Raw genomic sequence first — 18,882 nt, forward strand, 5'->3', positions numbered from 1 at the left:
CTGATAGGGCTTTGTATTCTGGAGCGTCTGTGCTCGCTGTTGTGACTGCAGCGTGGTCCAATCACCTGAGTATTCAGGCGGTTTTACAGCCAGCAGCGATTCCTCCTCCCCACCGTTGCAGCAGGACTCCTCTCCAACTCCCAAAGCCAGCTCAGGCGTGTCTGCACTACACTCCAGTCACACAGGCACAGATACAGCTCACATCATGCACCTCAGGGCAGTGCATTCCTGGAGTAAGCCAGCACAGCGCCATCGCCTCCCGTTTCATGGTGCCTGCTTACCCCAGTACTGAACCTGACCTGGGACCCAAAGCAGCAGAGCGCTTTTGAAACAGAGATTCTGTTCATGATGCCAGGGACGGCTGTAGCAGGGACCACTGACTGCTCCCTTGTCTCTGCAGAGAAGCCAAGGACATAGGCCACAGAGACTGAATTCTCTCGCCTGGTCCTTGCAGGTCAGGGCAAAGGCGCATTAGCTGGGGCAGCATGGGGAAGCTTGCATTGTTGCTCCCCCTGCTCTCCTGACTGAATAATTGAAGGGAATAAATAGAGGCTTCAGTCTGCAGGGCTGTAAATCAGCACAGGAACTCAGCTGGATGCTTTGTTCAGTGTGATCCGGACGCGCAGTGCATGGAACGTGCCAGTGTGAGCTCTCTGACCTCTGCTTCCTTGCTAACCAGCAGACCTGTCCCAGGGCCTCCAGCCTAACCCTGTCTCTCCCCACAGAATCTCAATGTGTCTTTCCAAGGCTGCGGGATGGACTCCCTGAGTGTCCGGGCCATGGACACAGACACCCTAAGTCAAGTCAAGGAGAAGATCCTTGAAGCCTTCTGCAAGAACGTCCCGTACTCCCAGTGGCCGAGGGTAGAAGACGTTGACCTGGGTAAAGATCTCTTTCCACTTGAATCCAACAGACCCTATTTTCAGGCTGGAGTAGTTGCTCTATACAGTACAGTGCCCAGTGACACCAAGGAGCAGCTGTCAGCCCTTGGCATCCATATGAGACAGCTGGGTGTAGCAACATTGGGGCAGACCTGGAGGAGACTGCACCTGCTCCTGAGGCGATGTGATCCCCAGGAACAAGCTGTGTGGCCACCTTCTACGTCCTGACACATGAGGTGCTGTCAGCTAAGGTGCAAGGAATCACTGCTACTTACACATCAAGTAATTGGGACAAAAGCTTAGGAGAGCCAAGGTCCCTTTTACCTGCACCTTATGAAATCCTGTACAGTACTCAACTTATCTGGCCCCTCAGAATATTACCCCTTTGTAGCTCCTTCCTCTCAGTTGCAGCCACTGGTACCCACATACAGTTGGGTAATGGACATCACCTTAGAGGTTTGGATGTTTCATTTACCGCCTCAGAGGACCTTCTCTTGTTCCCAAGAGTCAAGAGTTATCTGCACATTAACCATACCCAGGGCAGAAAGGGAAAGCTGAGAAACAGCTGTGCTCTGTGAGTTGCCCAGCAGCTGGCCTGGCCTTGGGCCCTATTCCAAATGACTTGGAAAGGTGACTGTGGCCACTGAGCGTGTGCCTGGAGGAGGGAATGACAAGGCCACTGGAAGCCAGTGTCACAAGTAGCCACAAGGGGTGCGCGCCATCCTGCCCAAACGCTGGGTGCTCGGCGGTCAACAGGTGGGCAGCTGAGCCGAGGTGGTGCTGGCACATCTCTCCAGCTCCTCTGGTAGGCTCTGCTTCTCCCCACATGGCGGATGTGTACTAGCATTTGAAGCCTACAGGCAGTCATCCCCACTCCCTGCCCACTCTGTGGTACCCCACCTCGAGTGTGGACACAGGGGCCAGACTGCAGTGCTGGGATTCATGCAGGATGAGGCCTCAGGGGTGTGCACTTGCCATGTCTCCTCAGGTGAAGCCCTCTGCCCCTCCTCAACACTATACCATCCAATGTGGGCTCAGCCCCACACACCGTTTTCGGCCCCAGCTGGGAAGTTGCCCTTGGCACTTCCCTGGCTACTCCTGAAAGGTTTCCTGCCTCAGGCTTTTGAGCAGCATCTGCCTTGCAGCTGCATGGCAGAGCAAAGCCCTCCTGAGACCTGAAGTTTGAGCCTGAAGCCCGAGTGCTCTGCAGTGAGTGTGGCATCTCCATATTAGAAGCAGTTTGCATCCCCCAGTCCCAGCTGCCTGTGCTCCCCTCGGCCTGGCTTTTCATGCTATCCTGTCTCTGCATTTAGAATGGTTTGCCTCGAGCACTGACAGCTACATCCTGCGGGACCTGGATGACACATCCGTGGTGGAGGATGGCAGGAAGAAACTCAACACACTGGCACATTACAAGGTAAACCAGCAAGGGCTTGGAGAACTTGCCTTCCTTGGAGCGCCTCTGTCCTCCGGGAGGAGCTGCGACTCCCCTTCCAAGGAGGATTAGCAGAAACAAGCAGAAAAGTTGCCATAGCTCCATGAGAGCTTCCGGGGAACAGACATCTGCCCTGGCGAGAAACTCGTTAATATTGCAACACATTGGAGCTAATTAAACGCTCTTCATGCAAAACAAGTTATGACTGACAACAGAAAAGGCTTCTATTCCCGATGGCCACCATCCACAGTGATAAACATCACGCTGCTTCTGATCCCCATTCCTGCAGAAATTGCTGGCAGAGTTGCCCGTGAGGGTCCTGAGGGCTGGGCTGGGTGAGGCTGTGGGCGTGCTGAAAAGCTGCCCTGTCAGACGAGTGAGGTTTCTGCACTCAGGATAGGAGTGCTTTCCTGACCATTTCCAACATTCAGAATTAAACAAAACCAGAAGGTTTTATTTGCTTGTTCAGCTCCACATTCCCCCGTTGCGCTGGGAACGTGCTTCCCATCACAACGTACCAGTGGGTGGAAAACCAGGAATGAAACCAACCGGTTTTATTCGTGCTGTTGTTTGTGTGACGAGAGTGTGGGGGCATCCCGGTCCCAGACAAGGCTTCTCTTGTGCTGGGGTCCCTGCTCTAAACACTTCACAGTCTGACATTAGCTTCATTTTCCCTTTGGAGTAAAGCAAGAAGTAAACAAATGGCTTCTAAGAGGTGTGATGCCATCTTCTTTTCAGGTGCTTTTTTTTCTACCTCCTGGGCATGTATCTAGCTCAGGGACCTGTCTGGCTCCTGTGCCTGAGCCTATCACCATCTGTAATGCCTTTATCCTCACAATACCAGTCTGAGGTAGGAAAGAGCTGCTATCCTTGGGAGTAGCTCAGCAAACTTAAGTGATGTGCCCGCGGTCACAGAGGCAGCCTGTGGGAAAGCAGGGAACTGAATGGGGAGCCCAGGTCTTAATGCCTGGACTGTTCTTCCTCGTGATGTGAAATGGGCAGTGGTCCCTTACCAGAGGCCCTGGCACAAAATACAGTTCTTATCTTGATGGCACAGCTTGATTCCAGTCTGCCCTCCATGCTCTTGGTAGGTCAGAGGAAATGAATGGTGCGTCTCGCCCTCTGTCATTAGCTCCTAAGGCCGGGTTCTTGTTCTCGTGCGCTAATATTGTCACTTGGACTGCAGCAGCCATCCCAGACACGACTGCATCATTAGGAGGATGCTGCCCCTCCCATATACACACACATCCGCCCCACAGAGCCGTCTCTCACCTACGAGCCCGACCCTTCTTTAATGGCCTCTGCCTCATCTGGGCCGATCCTTTCCTTTGCAGATCCCTGAAGGTGCCTCCCTGGCAATGAGTTTATCAGATAAGAAGGACTCCACGCTAAGCAGGGGTAAGCGGCTTCCCTCCCACTTTCCCTGGCTGTGATGTCAAGACATTTGTTTTTAGAGGTGGGAAGTGGGATTCCTGTTGGGGTTCGGGAGCTGTGCCTGTCTGGACCCCTCTCACCTCTGGCTGCACGGTGTGGGGTTAACCCTTTCTGTGCTGGCTGCAGTCCTGCGAGTGTCGTTGCCCCCGTGGTGTCATCCTCTGAACATTCGTGCACAGCCATTCAGGCAGTGGTGACAATCAGCCTGCCCTGCTCTCCTCTCTGCCTGGAAGGGCGGCTGACACACAGGCCAGGCGCCATCAGCCTGGGAGACGGGGCACACGTTCTAGCAATGCCTGGCTGCCTTCAGTTTCAGCTGCCTGTTTCTCTCGCTCAGGGCTGCACCATGTGGCAGACTCATGCGTTCTGACCCTCTTTGGCAGCCAAGGCCTGAGGCAAAACTGAGTACAATTAAGATTGGGGAAGGGCCCCCCTGCATTTGGCCTCAGGATTCAATTTGTGCTCTCAGCCGTGTCTGGCACAGCACCCACTTCTGAGCCAGCCTGTGACAAAGGGACAGATCACTGCCTCCGTCCTCGGGAACCCGTCCAGCCCCACAAGGGCTTCGGTGGTCTTCCAGCTGGCACTGTTTGCCCACTGGGGCCTATGATTAGCCTGATTAGACCATCAGCAAAGAGGCACTTGGCCCTGTGGAAACAGCAGACAATCAGCTCTCGTACACCCCCTCCTTCCCATTGGATTCCTTATTCCCGAGAGGCGGAGAGCCCTGGGTGACCTGACCTGGCCACAGGACACTGAAGCTGTAGGACCTCCTGTGATAAAATCTTGCCATGCACATGCAGACCGCGCAGCAGGAGTGACAGCCAGAGAGACAGAAGGACAGAGCAGGGACACTCAGAGCTCTGTTGGTGGCAACCCATGGCTTTCTCTGAACAGCAGCCAAGAGACTGAAAAAACCAAGGGAATCCAAGTCTCTGGGAGAAGTGCCACAGCAGGATTTTGGCAGGGCTGTGTGGAGGAGCCCCAGGTCTGGAAGCTGCCCTGAATCCAGTCATTTGGTTACCAGACTGGGTGGCATAAGGTCATTGCTGTCAGTGCTGCTGACTAGGCCCATATGTGTTACCTCATACTTGCATGGTTGCCCTTGAGTCAAGAAACTGTCCTGGTTCCAGGTTTCTGCTGGTATTTCACATGAGGCTTGGGGCAGAGGAGCTGTTAGCCAAATGGGTGGTTTCCAATGGGCAGATGGACGTTTCAGTGGTTGAGCCACGTGTGAGTCCCTTTGACGTCCTGACAAGCGGGATGCTTCCAAACTTCTGGTTTCAGCTTTTGAAGGATTTTGCAAAGTGCTTGCAAAAATAAAATCCCATTGGTTCTTGTGACCCGCTTTTGCTTCTCCCAGAGGTGTAGAGGAGGACTGCAAGGTGTTTATTCTTGAACAGTGTGGGTGGAGGAGCAAGGAGGGTTAGTCTTAGGAGCTGTTACTTTAGAAATATCTGAATCAACACGTTTCCTCTCCTCTGTACTGTAGAATGCTTGAGGGAACAGGGTTGCAATTCCCCCAAACTTCAGTGTGAAACTATTTGAATCTTTCACAAAGAATGCTTTTCTCCCAGGTGATTGCTAGCGAGGTTGTCACTAAACACATGATCGTGAAAACAACATTGAAAAGGAGTCTGAAACCACCTGATTACAAATCCCTTCCCTTCTCATTTAGCCAGGTCCCAACACCTGTGAACCTCCAACTCTTTGTCACTAAAGCCAAGGTAGACAAGAAGTTGATATGAAGAAACAATCAAAGCACCCCTCCACCATCTTTTAGGTCTTCTTCACACTCAGAGGTGAAGAAGGAGGACACAGGCCCAGTGTTGTTTGCCTCTGCAGAGCACTTTTAAGCTGCAAGAAGGTCACTGCACTGTTTGGGGCAGAGAGGCAGACTGTAAGGGCTGAAGTGGGAAGGACACAGAAGAGTCCAAGCGCCAGCCTTCTCCTGTGAGCTGGGGTTGAGAGTGGCTGAAGCAGGGGGTCTGGCTCGGGGAGAGAGGTCACCGCAGGCCCTTCCTTGAAGGACATACTCGGAGGCTAAAGGAGGTAGAACCTACAGAGCAAATGAACCCTGGCAGGATGCATGTCTTAGTGGGTCTCTCCTTGTAGCTACTGACCACCAGCTCAGGCTGGATATCAGGAGGCGCTACTTCACAGTCAGGGCAGCTAGGACCTGGAACCAACTTCCAAGGGAAGTGGTGCTCACCCCTACCCCGGGGGTCTTCAAAAGGAGGCTAGATGAACACCTTGCTGGGGTTGTTTGACCCCAGCATTCATTCCTGCCCATGGCAGGGGGTCTGACTTGGTGACCTGCTCAGGTCCCTCCCGTCCCTACCAACTATGAAACTAGGAAGCTTCTGAAAGCAGCAGCCCTTGCCTGCAAACAAACAGTTGCAACAGCCTTTGGCAGCCTGAACTAGGCAACACAGAGAAATCAGTTGCCTTTTCAAGATGAGGTGATAAGAGGCTGTCTCTGAAATCTGAGTCAGTTTGTAATGAGGTGCAGTCCGGCAATGATTAATGCCGAAGTACAGCCAAGGACAAGCATAATGAGGTCTATCTGAGTGAGCTGAGCTCTGGCCTGGATGCCAGAAACTCCTGGGATCTAATTGTGACTTACATGGTCTTCGGGCATGTCACTTGCCTTGGCTCCCCATCTGTAAAATGGACGTAATTCCCTTGGCAGTATTATGCTCGGGATTAGCCACCCTCCTGTGGTCCAAAAGCACTAAGTACAGCATCTGCTTTTCTCCCCACAAGCCCTTGGGCTTTTTAGTGGCGAATGCTCTAGCAGACTAAAGCAATGTGTCTCTTTCTCTTCTTTGCAGTGAAGGATTTGGATACCGAGAAATACTTCCACTTGGTAAGTATCCCATTCGCAGCATGGTCAGGGGTAATGGCTCTCCCACTGTGTGTGGCCCAAGGTGTTTTTCTTAGAGGTCACTTCTGCCATCCCTCCCCCACTTCCTGCATGTCCTCTGTGGGGAGTGTCTGCTTGGATTCAGGACCCTCTCACCAGGAAACTGCCTGACTGACAAGGTACAAATAAAGAAGGGAGAAGGCAGTCACAAATCCCAAGAACAACGTTTCACCAAGCTCTTTCTTGCGGCTGTAAAAATAATTGCTTAATGAGGGGAGTGTGGTGGGAGGGGAGGAGGCTGTGGCTAAGTGGAAGTTTTAGTGCACAGTTATGGAACGAACCTCCCTTGCAGCAGTGGATGAACATAGAAGCAAAGAGCAGAAACGCTGCGTATAGTTTATTGTCACAGGCAAGGGTAGGAATGTTTTCCATATGTACAGGACGCTCGAGCAGATGTATTTGTCAACCTGCCAGCATGCCGGCTTGGGATCAGGCCTGCCCAGGGGGCAGGTGGCCAAGACCTTTGTGGTTACTGCATTGTTTGGGTATTGAGATAATAATTGAACACACGTTACTTTTGGCAGAGAGAGGGAGAGCTGAGGCTTTATCTTAATCTTGATCATCATCTCATACATATTTCTACATATTTCACCGTTACAATGGCTGCCAATGCACAGATATGGGGAGGCAGTGGTTATGCTTCAGAAAATTGAATTCGCTGCAAAAATATAAGCTTGATCTCTGCAAAGTACTCAGTCCCTGGCACAAAGAGGTTCAGCCTGACCATTCTCTCACTTGATTGTGACTTATTTTAGCAAGAGACAAAGGGCCTAGTTTTCAGCTGGCTCAATAAGCGCAGCCTCCTTCCCTGCAATGGAGCCACAGCAATTTCTACCTGCTGACAATCTGGCCCAAAGTGGGGGTAGGTAGGTTCACATAGCCTTGATTCAAAGTCTTAGACTGATGTAAATTAGAAGTAATTGCACTGAAGTCAATGGTGTAAAACCAACAGGAAGGAGGAATCATATTCAGTGTTATGAATATGTCACTGGTGCCCTCCATTTCAGCTCTTGGACCCTTGTTATTTCAGATTATATGACAGAAGAGGAGAAAATCTTCTTTCTTGATGATGCCATCACTATGGGGCTGGAGCACTGTGTGTGATAATGGCTGATGGCTCCCTTCCTTCCATGTTCACTTGCCACTGCCCCTCAGAGGGTCCAAAGGCATGGTCGAGCCCCTACATGGACAGTATGCATCTTACATGGCTGCTGAGATGACAGCAAAGAGCAGGGATTGCCAGTGGCCTATGCTAGCTGCCTTGGAGAAACAGAGCATTCAAAAAAACAGCATGGTTCAGTGGACTGAGCATGAAGCTAGAAGCCAGACATGCCTGACTCTGAACTCCAGCTCTGCCCCTGAAACGCTCCATGAGCTTGAGCACATCACAGTACCAGTAATACTATTTCCCTGCCCCTCAGAGGGGATGAGAGTTGCTTAGTTAACATTTGCATAGCACTTTAAAGGCACTTTGTGTTGTTAAAAGTTGTAAAGAACAAGGAGGCATATATGGGAATCAGAAAATATTTTTTGCACTTTAATTCTTTCCCTACTAACATCCATACACTCAGCTAAAAGCAATGATAGTGATGAATATTTTAGACCCAGCATTCCTTTAAACAAGTTTATTCGGTAGGAGTCCTCAGTGCAAGATGCTCCAAAGGCGGGAATCATAAGTATATTTTTTTGCATTGAACCAGGTTCTTCCAAGTGATGAATCGACTGAACATAAGAAGTCCCACAGGCAGAGCCATAGAAAAAAAGTCCTACCAGAGATCTACCTGACCCGGTTGCTTTCTACAAAGGTAAGAGAAACTGGGGTTGTGTGAGTTCCAGGTAATGGGAAGCAGAAGTGCTGTTTGTAATCTGTTCTGAAAAGTGAGGTGTTATTTTAAGCAAGATCAAGTTTCTGGCCTGAGTAGAGATGGGTCCTCAAGTGTCCCATACTGTGGAGGAGATGGGAAGCCTGACTTTCTGACCACTTTCAACCAGCAGAATTTCCCGCTGAAAACAAGCCATACCCTCCTGCCTTCTCACCTGACTCTGCATTCAGGGAAGGGGCTCTGACACCTTGGAGGGTCAAAACCCAGCATTCAGATCTGGTGTTCAATTCGGGACGAAGCGGAGAACTTGTTCAATCTGGATTCAGATTTGGACTTCCCTGTGCTCTGGGGCTGTTCACATCCAGGGCTTGGCACCCATCCTCAATCCCAGCATGTTTAACTGGAGCACAGATCATAAGACTGGCCAGCAGTTTCCAGTATTCTCTTCTGTTTACTGTGCAGAACCATCACAGATGTGTGAGATCCCAGCAGCGGAGAAAGGGAACCTCAGTGCCAAAAGACATTAGATCCCAACTAAAGTTAATTATATCACCATGCACAAACAAATCTTTCCCTCTCCACTTCTGCAACTCCTTCCTCCCTGAACTTACTAAGCTGGCAGCTAAGGGTCTCCTACTTGTGAAGAACAAAAGCAGCCCTTAGGGAGTTGTAACTTGGTTTCAGTTGTCACTGCTTTCCCATTCCCTGCTCAATACTGTGTGTGTGTGTTTGTCCCACAGGGCACCCTGCAGAAATTTCTGGATGACTTATTCAAAGCCATTCTCAGCATCCGAGAAGACAAGCCACCTGTGGCCATCAAGTACTTCTTTGACTTCCTGGAAGAGCAAGCAGAGAAAAGGGGAATAATGGACCCTGATACTTTGCACATTTGGAAGACTAACAGGTTTGGAAGAGGAGACTGTTCTTTCCTTTTTTCCAGCTCCCAGGACAAGCGGATTCAAAGCATGGGGCAGAGACCTGGGTAGTAAACATGGGCCTCCCAGGGTGCTCATTAGGGCAGACAGCAAAATGAGGAGGAAAACTAAGGGTAAGACAGGTGAGAAGACCAAGAAAGGATGGGAAAAGCAGATGGGTGAAGGGGACAGCAGGTTGCATTTAGAAATCATGAGTCAGTCCCACACGCCCTGAGATGGTCGAGTACTTGGGTTCATTTCTGTTGCCTCTAGCTTCTGAACCTTTAGGGTGACATTTTCAGTCTTATCTCTGCAACCAAAAAGACTAGAAAGCTATGTGTCGCAAAAGCTGCACTGATGTGACTCCCAGAGTTGGCAGTACCGTATCATAACACTCACTATAAAGTCATGAGATTTGGCAACACAGGTCCAGCTAGCAGATAAGTAGCTGAGGCCCAGAGTGCCAAGGGGAGGGTTGGAGGTCATAAAAAGGAGCACAGAGCCTGAGGGGGAGAGAGAGACACAGCAGGGGATAAACTGGAAGGAGGCTCAGATATTTTAACTGGGGAGAAACAGAGAAATCAGGAGGTTCAGCAGAATAGAGCATGTGAACTTGGAAGAGAGGCTCAGCCCACCATCGAAGGAAAGAACAGCTACCCCTGATGTAGCTGCAGAGGGAATAAGCACCCCCAATTTGTGGCAATTAAAAAATGTCTTTTGCCTAGAAAAGTCAGTGTATGGAAATGAATGCAAATTACCTCTGAGTTAGTATAAGTGCATGCAGATTTGATTGTTAGATTTTTTTTGAGGGGCCAGGATAGACACGTTTGCTACTAAGCTGCAGAACCTTTCACTCCCAGCCACCACTTCTAATCTGGGTCCAGTTAGTGGATGGCAGTTCCCATCAGATCCTCATTCTTCAGCTTAAAAATTAAACTTCCCTTTAGCTGTAAAATACCTGCCTGCCATTTCTAGCTCAGCAGGGTGAGGAAAGCACATAGTTATAACTGCAATTAAATAAGAAGCCTTGTTTCCATTCCCCCCCCCCCCACACACACACTTTTTATTCATTTTCTTTCCCTGTTGCTTCCCCATCACTGCTGTTTCTAATTCTTTTGTTGTGAGGGAGTGACCTGGAGAAGTCCATTTGACCCGTGTTTCTGATGTCTTCCCTTTGCAGCCTACCTCTGCGATTCTGGGTCAACATCCTGAAGAACCCCCAGTTTGTTTTTGACATCGACAAGACTGACCATATTGATGCCTGCCTCTCCGTCATTGCCCAGGCCTTCATTGATGCCTGTTCTCTTTCCGACTTGCAGCTGGGCAAGGTACAGATTGGCAGAGCCCCTCCCCACCCACTCCAGCTCCTGCTGAGATAGACAACCCCCTTTCAGCGTCGGGAGAGCTGCAGTGGGCAGCAAGTAAAACTGTCATCATCACTGGATGTTTCATTCACCCCAGTTTCACTTCAGTGACTTCAGCCAAGTGACTCTGGATTTACCCTGGTGGAAGTGAGATAAGAATTAAAATCATTAAAGAGTGCTGGTAGCTGGTTTGCAATCAGGCCTCTTTAGAGCTGGTCTACACTTAGAAAGTTGGGCTTGGTATCCATCGGTCTCAATAGGGCCTGGTTTACACTGAAAAAGTTTTGCTAGCCAGTCAACATAGCCATGCCAGGAAAGGCCCCACCATATGTTGCTAGAGGTCTGCTGGAAAGCTCTTCTAGTGCAAACACAGTTTAGCTTCATCTGCAGACCCTGTGTACCTGATTCTGCTTGATGGTGCTGGTTTTACCCTAGTGTAGCACCGCTGTTTTTAGAGAAGCTGCTCCTGATGCACACTGATTTAGAGAGGCCAGGCTCCAGGCTGAGATGTCAGTCCTCCCCAAGATTGTATGTTGCTGAGGCTTCCTTTTGCACAGTTTTTATTCCTTTACTTCAATCACCATTGCGATTTTGGACCTGTTATGTGGCTTGACCTCTACTGGCCCGAAACCCTCCACCCCTTTACCATGTGAACAGTTTAAGTGAAAGCCTGGAAGTAATGGACTCTAAGCGTGCAACAGCCTAGGGAGTTAGGGGTTGGTTCTCATCTCACTTACACCAGCTTTATCCCCAGTATAACTCTTATTTTGCCCCAGCCTGAGATCAGATCCAAGGTCTGTATCTGAGTAAGCCAAAAGTTGGGGGAGGTGGGGGGCCGGTGAGAGAGAGATTGCTCTCTCTATGGTTCAGTGTTGACATATGAAACTTCCCGACGTAAATAAGTTTTATGAGCACAGGTTTAATTCACTGCTGTTCAATGCTGGCACGTGTTCAGCTTGTGACGCAGAGCCACCCCTCCGTGCTGGGTGCCAGAGCAGCACATTCCACCTAAATTGAAAGCACCAGGAAATCTTTACCAGGAGAGATTAATACTGGAGGAAGATCTAATGAGCCCTTGATTTTTGTTTGTTTGGGTTTGTGAACATTTTTTGGCCGCTTACAAAACACCTACCATTTGTCCTTGTCAAGCTGTCGATTCAGAGAGGAGAGGTCAGGCAGGGTCAGGCAGCAGATGGAAATCTCTTCAGAACAATAACTGGAGTTTGGGGATTGTTGAGTAATGTGGGAAGAATAAAGCTCTCATTTACTCAATAAGAATAAAAATGAGGTGTCCTGACTATGCAACATGTCACCTAACCCCCCCATGGGCCCAACGCACTGACACCAGCTGGATCCCAATGCAGTTTTATGCTGCCTGTGGAGCTGCTCCCATCATTAACTAGAGTGTGGCGTGTGATGGCAGGGCAGCTAAGGTGTCTCACTGCAGCTCTGGAGGCACAAGTCCAAGCCCTAGTCTAGTCCCAAGCCAAGGACTGCACGTATCTGAACCATTTGTAATGGGGTATTTGGTCATTCAGGCTGAGAAAGCAAAGGTCACATCACTCCCTTGTGTACCATTGGCTAAAAACTGGTGTGCTTTACCCACACTAGCCCAATGGGCTATTAGCCTTGGACTGAACTGGTGTGAGCTCAGACTCAGGTCTTCTGTATGGTGCATATAATAAACTGGGATACATATTCCTTGTTCCAGTTTCCCACTGAAAAGACGCTTTCTATATGCAGAAACTGAGGAACAGCACAAACAGGTTGGGGTTGGTTCCTTTGCAAAGGAAATGATATTCACAAGGAATATGAATAGACTGAATTTCTGCAGTGCACTCATATGAGATCGAAACCTGATAGGGGGTGTTAAATGCTGTTAACGTAAGGGGTGCCTTGTAGCATATTACAGCAGTGCCCATAGGCCGCCAAGTCACTGCTAAGTGCAATTCAGGGACTTGTCTTTTCCCTGGGCTAGGTGATCAGCTGGTAGCTCTCCCATAGTGTCCTTACACTTAAGTGTCAGAGGTTGGGACAGGCACCAGTTTACTCAGGCATCTGTATGAAGGAGGCTATGAAAGGACTGCACTATTTCTGATGGCTCACTAGCAAGGCTAAGATGGTATTGTCAAAATAGACATGCTTCAGATGCAGTTGCTACTTTCCCTCTGCTAATTTGCACACACACACACAATGAGACAGACGTATCATTATAACAAATTAAAAATAAATTAAATCAATTCTATTAAAACCTGAGTCAGTATTTTACCCTCGAAAGTGCCAAGGGGACGCTGAGGGCTTGAGTTTTTTGAACAAGCTGGACCTTGTGTGTGTGTCAATGTAAACAATACCCTGATTGACAGGCCCAGTGTCAGCAGTTGTACATGCAGATTAGTCACACAATTAAGAACTCTCCACACCATTGTTTAAAATCAGCCCCCAACCTCCCCAAATTGATCTGTTTCCTAAATGTGGATGTAGATGAAGATTTTGTTTCAAGGCAAGAGCAGTGCAGAAAACTTTCAGTCTTGGAGCCAGCACAAAATCAAATCTCTCTCTCCCTCTAGGACTCACCTACCAATAAACTACTGTATGCCAAGGAGATTCCGGAGTACAGGAAGATAGTGCAGCGGTATTACAAGCAGATCCATGACATGCCGCCCCTCAGCGAGCAGGAAATGAATGCACACCTGGCCGAGGAGTCTCGGGTAAGAAACATGCCAAGCTGTAGCAGAGCTAGGGGATGCCGAGTCCCACACCCAGTGGTGCCAAACAGACTTCACTACATGTTCTCCATGCTGCTGAGTACTCCTGTCCTGATTGCTGAATTGGGAGCCTGTGGACGAGGCATGCAGTGATCAGCTCTGCAGTGCTGGAAGTTAGGGACTACAGCAGGTGCTACAGTACTGAACCTCACCTGTGCTAAATGGTGAAGGCAAAATCCTTAAAGGAACCATCTCTTGCACTGGGTCTATAACCTACAGCCACATCAGCTAACCCAGCTTTGACTACTTGTGCACTGTAGTTAATGCTCAAACTGCTGTGGGATGTGGACGTACCCAAGCTAACATTATGTAGCTTGGGCACTGGTTGTGGTCTAGTGGCAGCAGCACTGAGCTCAGTGCCAAAGAGCCTAGAAACTGAGAGCTTGGAAGTATTGGCTTTTCTTGGTTTCTGGTATGCCCAGCATCTGCTGATCCTAACTTCAGAGCAGTCCCTCTGGTGGGCTGCCATGGACCCCAGAAGCCTAGACTCCAGCACAGCACACCAGATGGGTTAGCAGAGAGCCACACTTAGTGAGCAGGCAACAGCGTCTGCAGCTGTCAAACCATGGCTGGGTTCTGTGGGAGCTGTGTCAAAATCAGGCCATCTGTATAAAACATTTCAGCTTCCACAGCTGGCCAGTTCCAACAGAAAATATGTGGTCTGGGCATTTCTGATCAGCTCCGGTGCTTGCTCGCCACTGTGGAGCACCTTGAGATCAAGGAATTAGCAATGCTACACAGAGATACTGCAGGCCAGATTCACCCCTGGCATAAACAAATGCAACTCCCATCGATGGCACCTATTTGTACCTGGAACACACTTTGGCACCAAGTCCCCAGACCAGTATTAACATACCTTGAGTAGCAAAGAAGGGAAAAGGCCATGTTGAAACAACGTGAACTTAGAGCAAAAGCAGACCTGCCCCATTGATTAGCTCGGCTGACCACTTGTGGCATGCTAATACTCCTCCCATTTTTCTCTTTTCATGAAGAAATACCGGAATGAGTTTAACACAAACGTCGCCATGGCAGAAATCTACAAGTACGCCAAGAGATACCGTCCTCAGGTGAGCGGCTTTGGTTGTTTAGGGAAAGCAGTGCTCCATACCTGGTGTGTCTGGGGAAAATACCTTTTGTGGGTGATTGGTTGTGTCTCATTAGACCCTGGAGCAACAACCCCAGGAAGACACCACCTCTGTTACGGAGCACCCTGAGCTCAGGGCCCAGGATGGCCATATTTTCCTAAAATGTCTTTCTCCTCCTCCTCTGGCCTCCTCAGTTGTCTCCCCAACATACAGTTATTTACAGTTTCCATGGGAAACCCAGTATTTCATGTCTTTTGTCAGATCAGCAGCAGGTTAAGGACACTACCACTGACCACTCAGCCTGAAAATTAGCTTGCAAATTCTGGTGTAAGTGCAGGTGTGGGGGTGTCTGCCTGACTGCATCCATAGACCAGGAGCCAGACACATAGGTGCCTTTGTGCTGCAAACACTGGATGTGGACATAAAGGTCAGGCCTAAGTGGTCATAACAAGGCCTAGTGGGCTGGCCCCACAGGCTTCACGTTTGCATCCAGTAGGGATGAAACCTGTCAGAGAGAGGGCACCTGAGTTTGCTTGTGAGGGACTTGCCCTTCTGCTCATGCCCCACACTGAAGTTGGCAGGGATCAGTGGGATTCGTACAGAGCTGGAGGGGGAGCGGCAAGTTCTAGGGACCCAAGAGACGGGGAATGAATTTCTTGGTACTCCTGCCCTTGCAGATTGTGAATGCCCTGGACTCCAACCCCACGACGAAGCGCACACAACTGCAGCACAAGTTCGAGCAAGTGATTGCACTCATGGAGGACAACATTTATGAGTGCTGCAGTGAGGCTTAGCTGGCGTGTGAGACCAGAACTGCTCCTGGAAGTGACCTTTTCTCCAGTGCACTGTCTCTGCTAAGGAACATGCCTTTCAGTGACATCTCTATATTTAGATAGATACATATTTGGTTGTGTCATTTGTGGTCATTCTGAAACCCAGCCGGTGGCAGGTGCACACACCTGCTGAGATGGGCTGGCGAGGAAGGAGACACTGCCTACAGCTTTTCAAAGAGCTCAGAATCCCTTTCATTATCTGCACTGCCTGGCACCCATAATTTATTTGCTCTTTCAAGCCAGAAATGGAGAGGTGATGCTCGCAGTGAACTGACTACCTGCTTGCAAGCAGCCATTGGTTTCCTGTGTTCCTGTTTCTAGAGAGAAATGCCTTGTGGACTAGCAACAGAGTTATGGAAGTGGTAATGATGGACATGAGCAGTGGGGCAGCTGCAGGAAGCAATGAACAGAGATATCAAGGGCCATCAGGGCTCCCATTCACAATGTCCCTCTGACATCTGTGTACTTTAAATACCAGGGAATCTATTTACTGTACACTCTCTGCTGCATTAGGTGTATTTTGTGCCTTTTATTTTTGTACTGTATGTTTAAACAGAACCACTCCTTCATCTGAGACTTGTGCGATATGGGGAACTCATGGACTGGGCAATGTGATTGCTTCCTAAGTAGTCAAGACATGTGAAAGCACTTTACCCCTAACAGAAGTGGCTGTTATCTAGCTGGAGGGATTGCATTGTACATTAGGCAGCATCACAAAAGAACAAACCAGTGCAGCTGTTCCCACTTCCCCACGTTTCCCAGATGTTTCTGCACACACTGAACTGGAGTTTACAGCGGAATTGACAAATCTTCCCTAAATAGCTGCCTTTCACCCCTGTGGTGACAGGAATAATTTACCCACAGTAGGAAAATACAGATGATTGGGTCAAAGGGAAAACTATCCTTCCCTTTATTACATCTTCTCTATGTGAGCAGGCTCACACACCACTCCCTCCCACCCCCACCTCCAACCAAATTCTGTTCTCAGGGCAGATCTAGAGTAATGCCATTGACTTCAACTGGACTTATTTCACATTCACACTATTGTCACAGAACAGAATTGAGCTGACCTCTGAATGTCAAGTAGGTATTTAGATTTCTACCTGATCTAGGGTGGCTGCTACAAGGTTGATACAGGCCTGATCAACACGTTTTTGGCCTCCGAAGCAAAGAGGAAAGGTGATATTCTGTTCTGCCTTAAACCACAGCATTGATGGAGTTCCACAGGTATGATGCTGGATTAACACCTTCACCTCAATGCAGCTTTTCTCTAGTTACTCTGGATTTACACAAGGGCAGAGTTTCATCCTCATGCAGGGTCCTAGTATCCCTTCAGCCCATCTAGCTGCAAAGCCAGGAGCTCCAGGCCTCTTGGCCCCTTCTTGCTGGGTGGGAAAGGACCACATGCATCCCAGCATTCATCCTGGGCTCCTCTTTTACACAGATAAAATTTTACATCTCCAAAGCCTGCACTCACCTCCCAGAAAAGCCAAACTAACCTTGAACCTTTCTCCCTGGCTCTAGCCTTTGCTGATGGCACCAAACTTTGAATGCGAAATTAAAAGCAAAACTACTACCTCGCCAAAGGCAGGTTTCAAAGGGGAGTCTGCAATCCTCATTAGCAGCCAGCTGATCACTTGGATAGGAACAAACCAGCCCTTGAGCTCCTTGACTCCAACAGAGATCCTCCTGGAGGACTCATTGCCATGAACAGTTGGGCTTTGTTTTCCTGTAGCTAGCGATTTAACAAGTTGCACGCATACTCCAGTGCATTTAACAAATGGCTTGCCCACAAGAGCAGAGAAGCACTAACACTGTGGAAGTTCAAGCCTATTTTCTGAACGAGTGGCTTCAGAACAGAATCTTTAAGGATGTAGCTGGGCTACACGCTATTGAGAGAGAGAGATTTCAAAAAAAAAAAAAATTACTTTTTTTTCCTTTTACAAACTGTGAATAGCTGCCAGAAACACACACAGAAGCGATGGGGAAGCTGAAGGTGACATGTATCAGTGGAGAGAGAAAGAAGGGTTTGCATTTTGAGGAAGGAGGGGGCTTCATGCGGGGAGGGCCCCATGTCACAACACTGGAAAACAGCTGGGCTCCTTAGCACTTGGCATCAAGTGCTGGGCATGGCTTGGCTCGGCTCTGGCTGACAGGATTGGAGATCACATGCAGTGCGGCCTATGCTTTATTCAATTCTTTTTCCAAAGCAAAAAAAAACAAAACAAACCCACCAACCATGCTCACATACCCCACAGACCCCAGGAGTTAAAATATTTGCTAAAACCATTTAGGGTCATTACTTCCAAGCCCAGAAATTTGAGGGTTTCATCATGTTGCCTCAACCCCATATCCTTTGTGATCTGCTTTTTTATGGCGTGGTGGCATTGTGGGTGTGGGTCCCTTCCCTGCTGTTTGGTGGAAATGGCAGATTCTTTGGAAACTTCTCTTTGTAATAAAACAAGGTGCTCAGACTTGGTGTGGGGAAGGTTTCTGCCCATGAGCCTTGAGAAGGCCACAGCCCTGGCAGACGGGATGATGGAAGTGAGTAGATAGGTGCACATACTATGTGAGCAGGAGCAATGGGCTCACCCTTTCCATTCACTGGATCAGAGGTCAGGCTTTGCAACTTAAAGGGTAGGGGCAGGCACTACAGGATGTTGTTAGGGAAAAAAGTCTGAACTTCCTCCATGAGTCTGGTTTAAAACTTACAAAGGCCCTGCCTTCCCCTTAGTACAACACTGATACTTCCCTTGTGCGCAGGTGCTTGTGGCTGCACTTCTTGCATATCTGCTTCTGCCCAGAATGCATCTGCTCTGCATGGTTTTCAACACCAATGACCTGTGGGGGTCAGCTAAAATGCATGCATCCTTCTTAAGGATCATTGCTGCTCACAGCCCTTGAAGCTGTTCCTGTCAACAAGGGCTTCTCCTTTCCCACAGGCAAACAGGCTCAGAAGATCAAGGAAAGGAAAACACTGACTATTTGGTTACTTTCCAGGCTGGTCACCTTAAAAGGCCTGGGAAGTGGTCCATTGCTGCTTAGCACAGGGCCTCCTGGTGGGAGAAGGGAAGGCAGTACACAGGCGTGGACACATACTCTCACTTCCCGTCCCCTTCCTGCATTGTCCTACCCTCACGTGACATTGTTGCTGGCACTTAATGACTGCAAAAAACAGGCTTACACATCTCAGGAGTTTTAACTACAACTAGAGGTCTTGGTATTAGTGGAGCTCCCCTGCAAGGAGAATGCAAACCTCAATCCAATTAAGGATGCAGCAACATGACATTGAATTTGAACCGAGAGAAAAAGTGAGTTCATTCCACTCACTCGAGCCCCTACAGAATGAGGCAACAAAAAAATTAGTTACTCTGCCTAGAGGGGGAAGCCTGGTACGGCATTAACAAGGCCAACTGAAGATT

The 18,882-nt window shown here is 49.1% G+C and overlaps 1 protein-coding gene across 1 annotated transcript in view; it reads left to right on the top strand.

Moving 5' to 3' along the window:
- PLXND1 (plexin D1) overlaps positions 1–17,934 on the top strand; it is a 117,637-nt gene extending 99,703 nt beyond the window's left edge. The window contains exons 27-36 of the mRNA XM_090021360.1: positions 726–882; positions 2,195–2,298; positions 3,651–3,714; positions 6,585–6,619; positions 8,377–8,481; positions 9,240–9,403; positions 10,594–10,741; positions 13,345–13,485; positions 14,535–14,609; positions 15,305–17,934. Coding sequence (XP_089877486.1) covers positions 726–882; positions 2,195–2,298; positions 3,651–3,714; positions 6,585–6,619; positions 8,377–8,481; positions 9,240–9,403; positions 10,594–10,741; positions 13,345–13,485; positions 14,535–14,609; positions 15,305–15,421 — 1,110 coding nt within the window. The 3' untranslated portion in view covers positions 15,422–17,934. The remainder of the gene's footprint in view (positions 1–725; positions 883–2,194; positions 2,299–3,650; positions 3,715–6,584; positions 6,620–8,376; positions 8,482–9,239; positions 9,404–10,593; positions 10,742–13,344; positions 13,486–14,534; positions 14,610–15,304) is intronic.
- The last annotated feature ends 948 nt before the right edge of the window (positions 17,935–18,882 follow it).

The sequence above is a fragment of the Crocodylus siamensis genome, chromosome 11 (assembly GCF_052110815.1).
Source record: "Crocodylus siamensis isolate JL-2025a chromosome 11, ASM5211081v1, whole genome shotgun sequence".
Taxonomy (NCBI): Eukaryota; Metazoa; Chordata; order Crocodylia; family Crocodylidae; genus Crocodylus; species Crocodylus siamensis.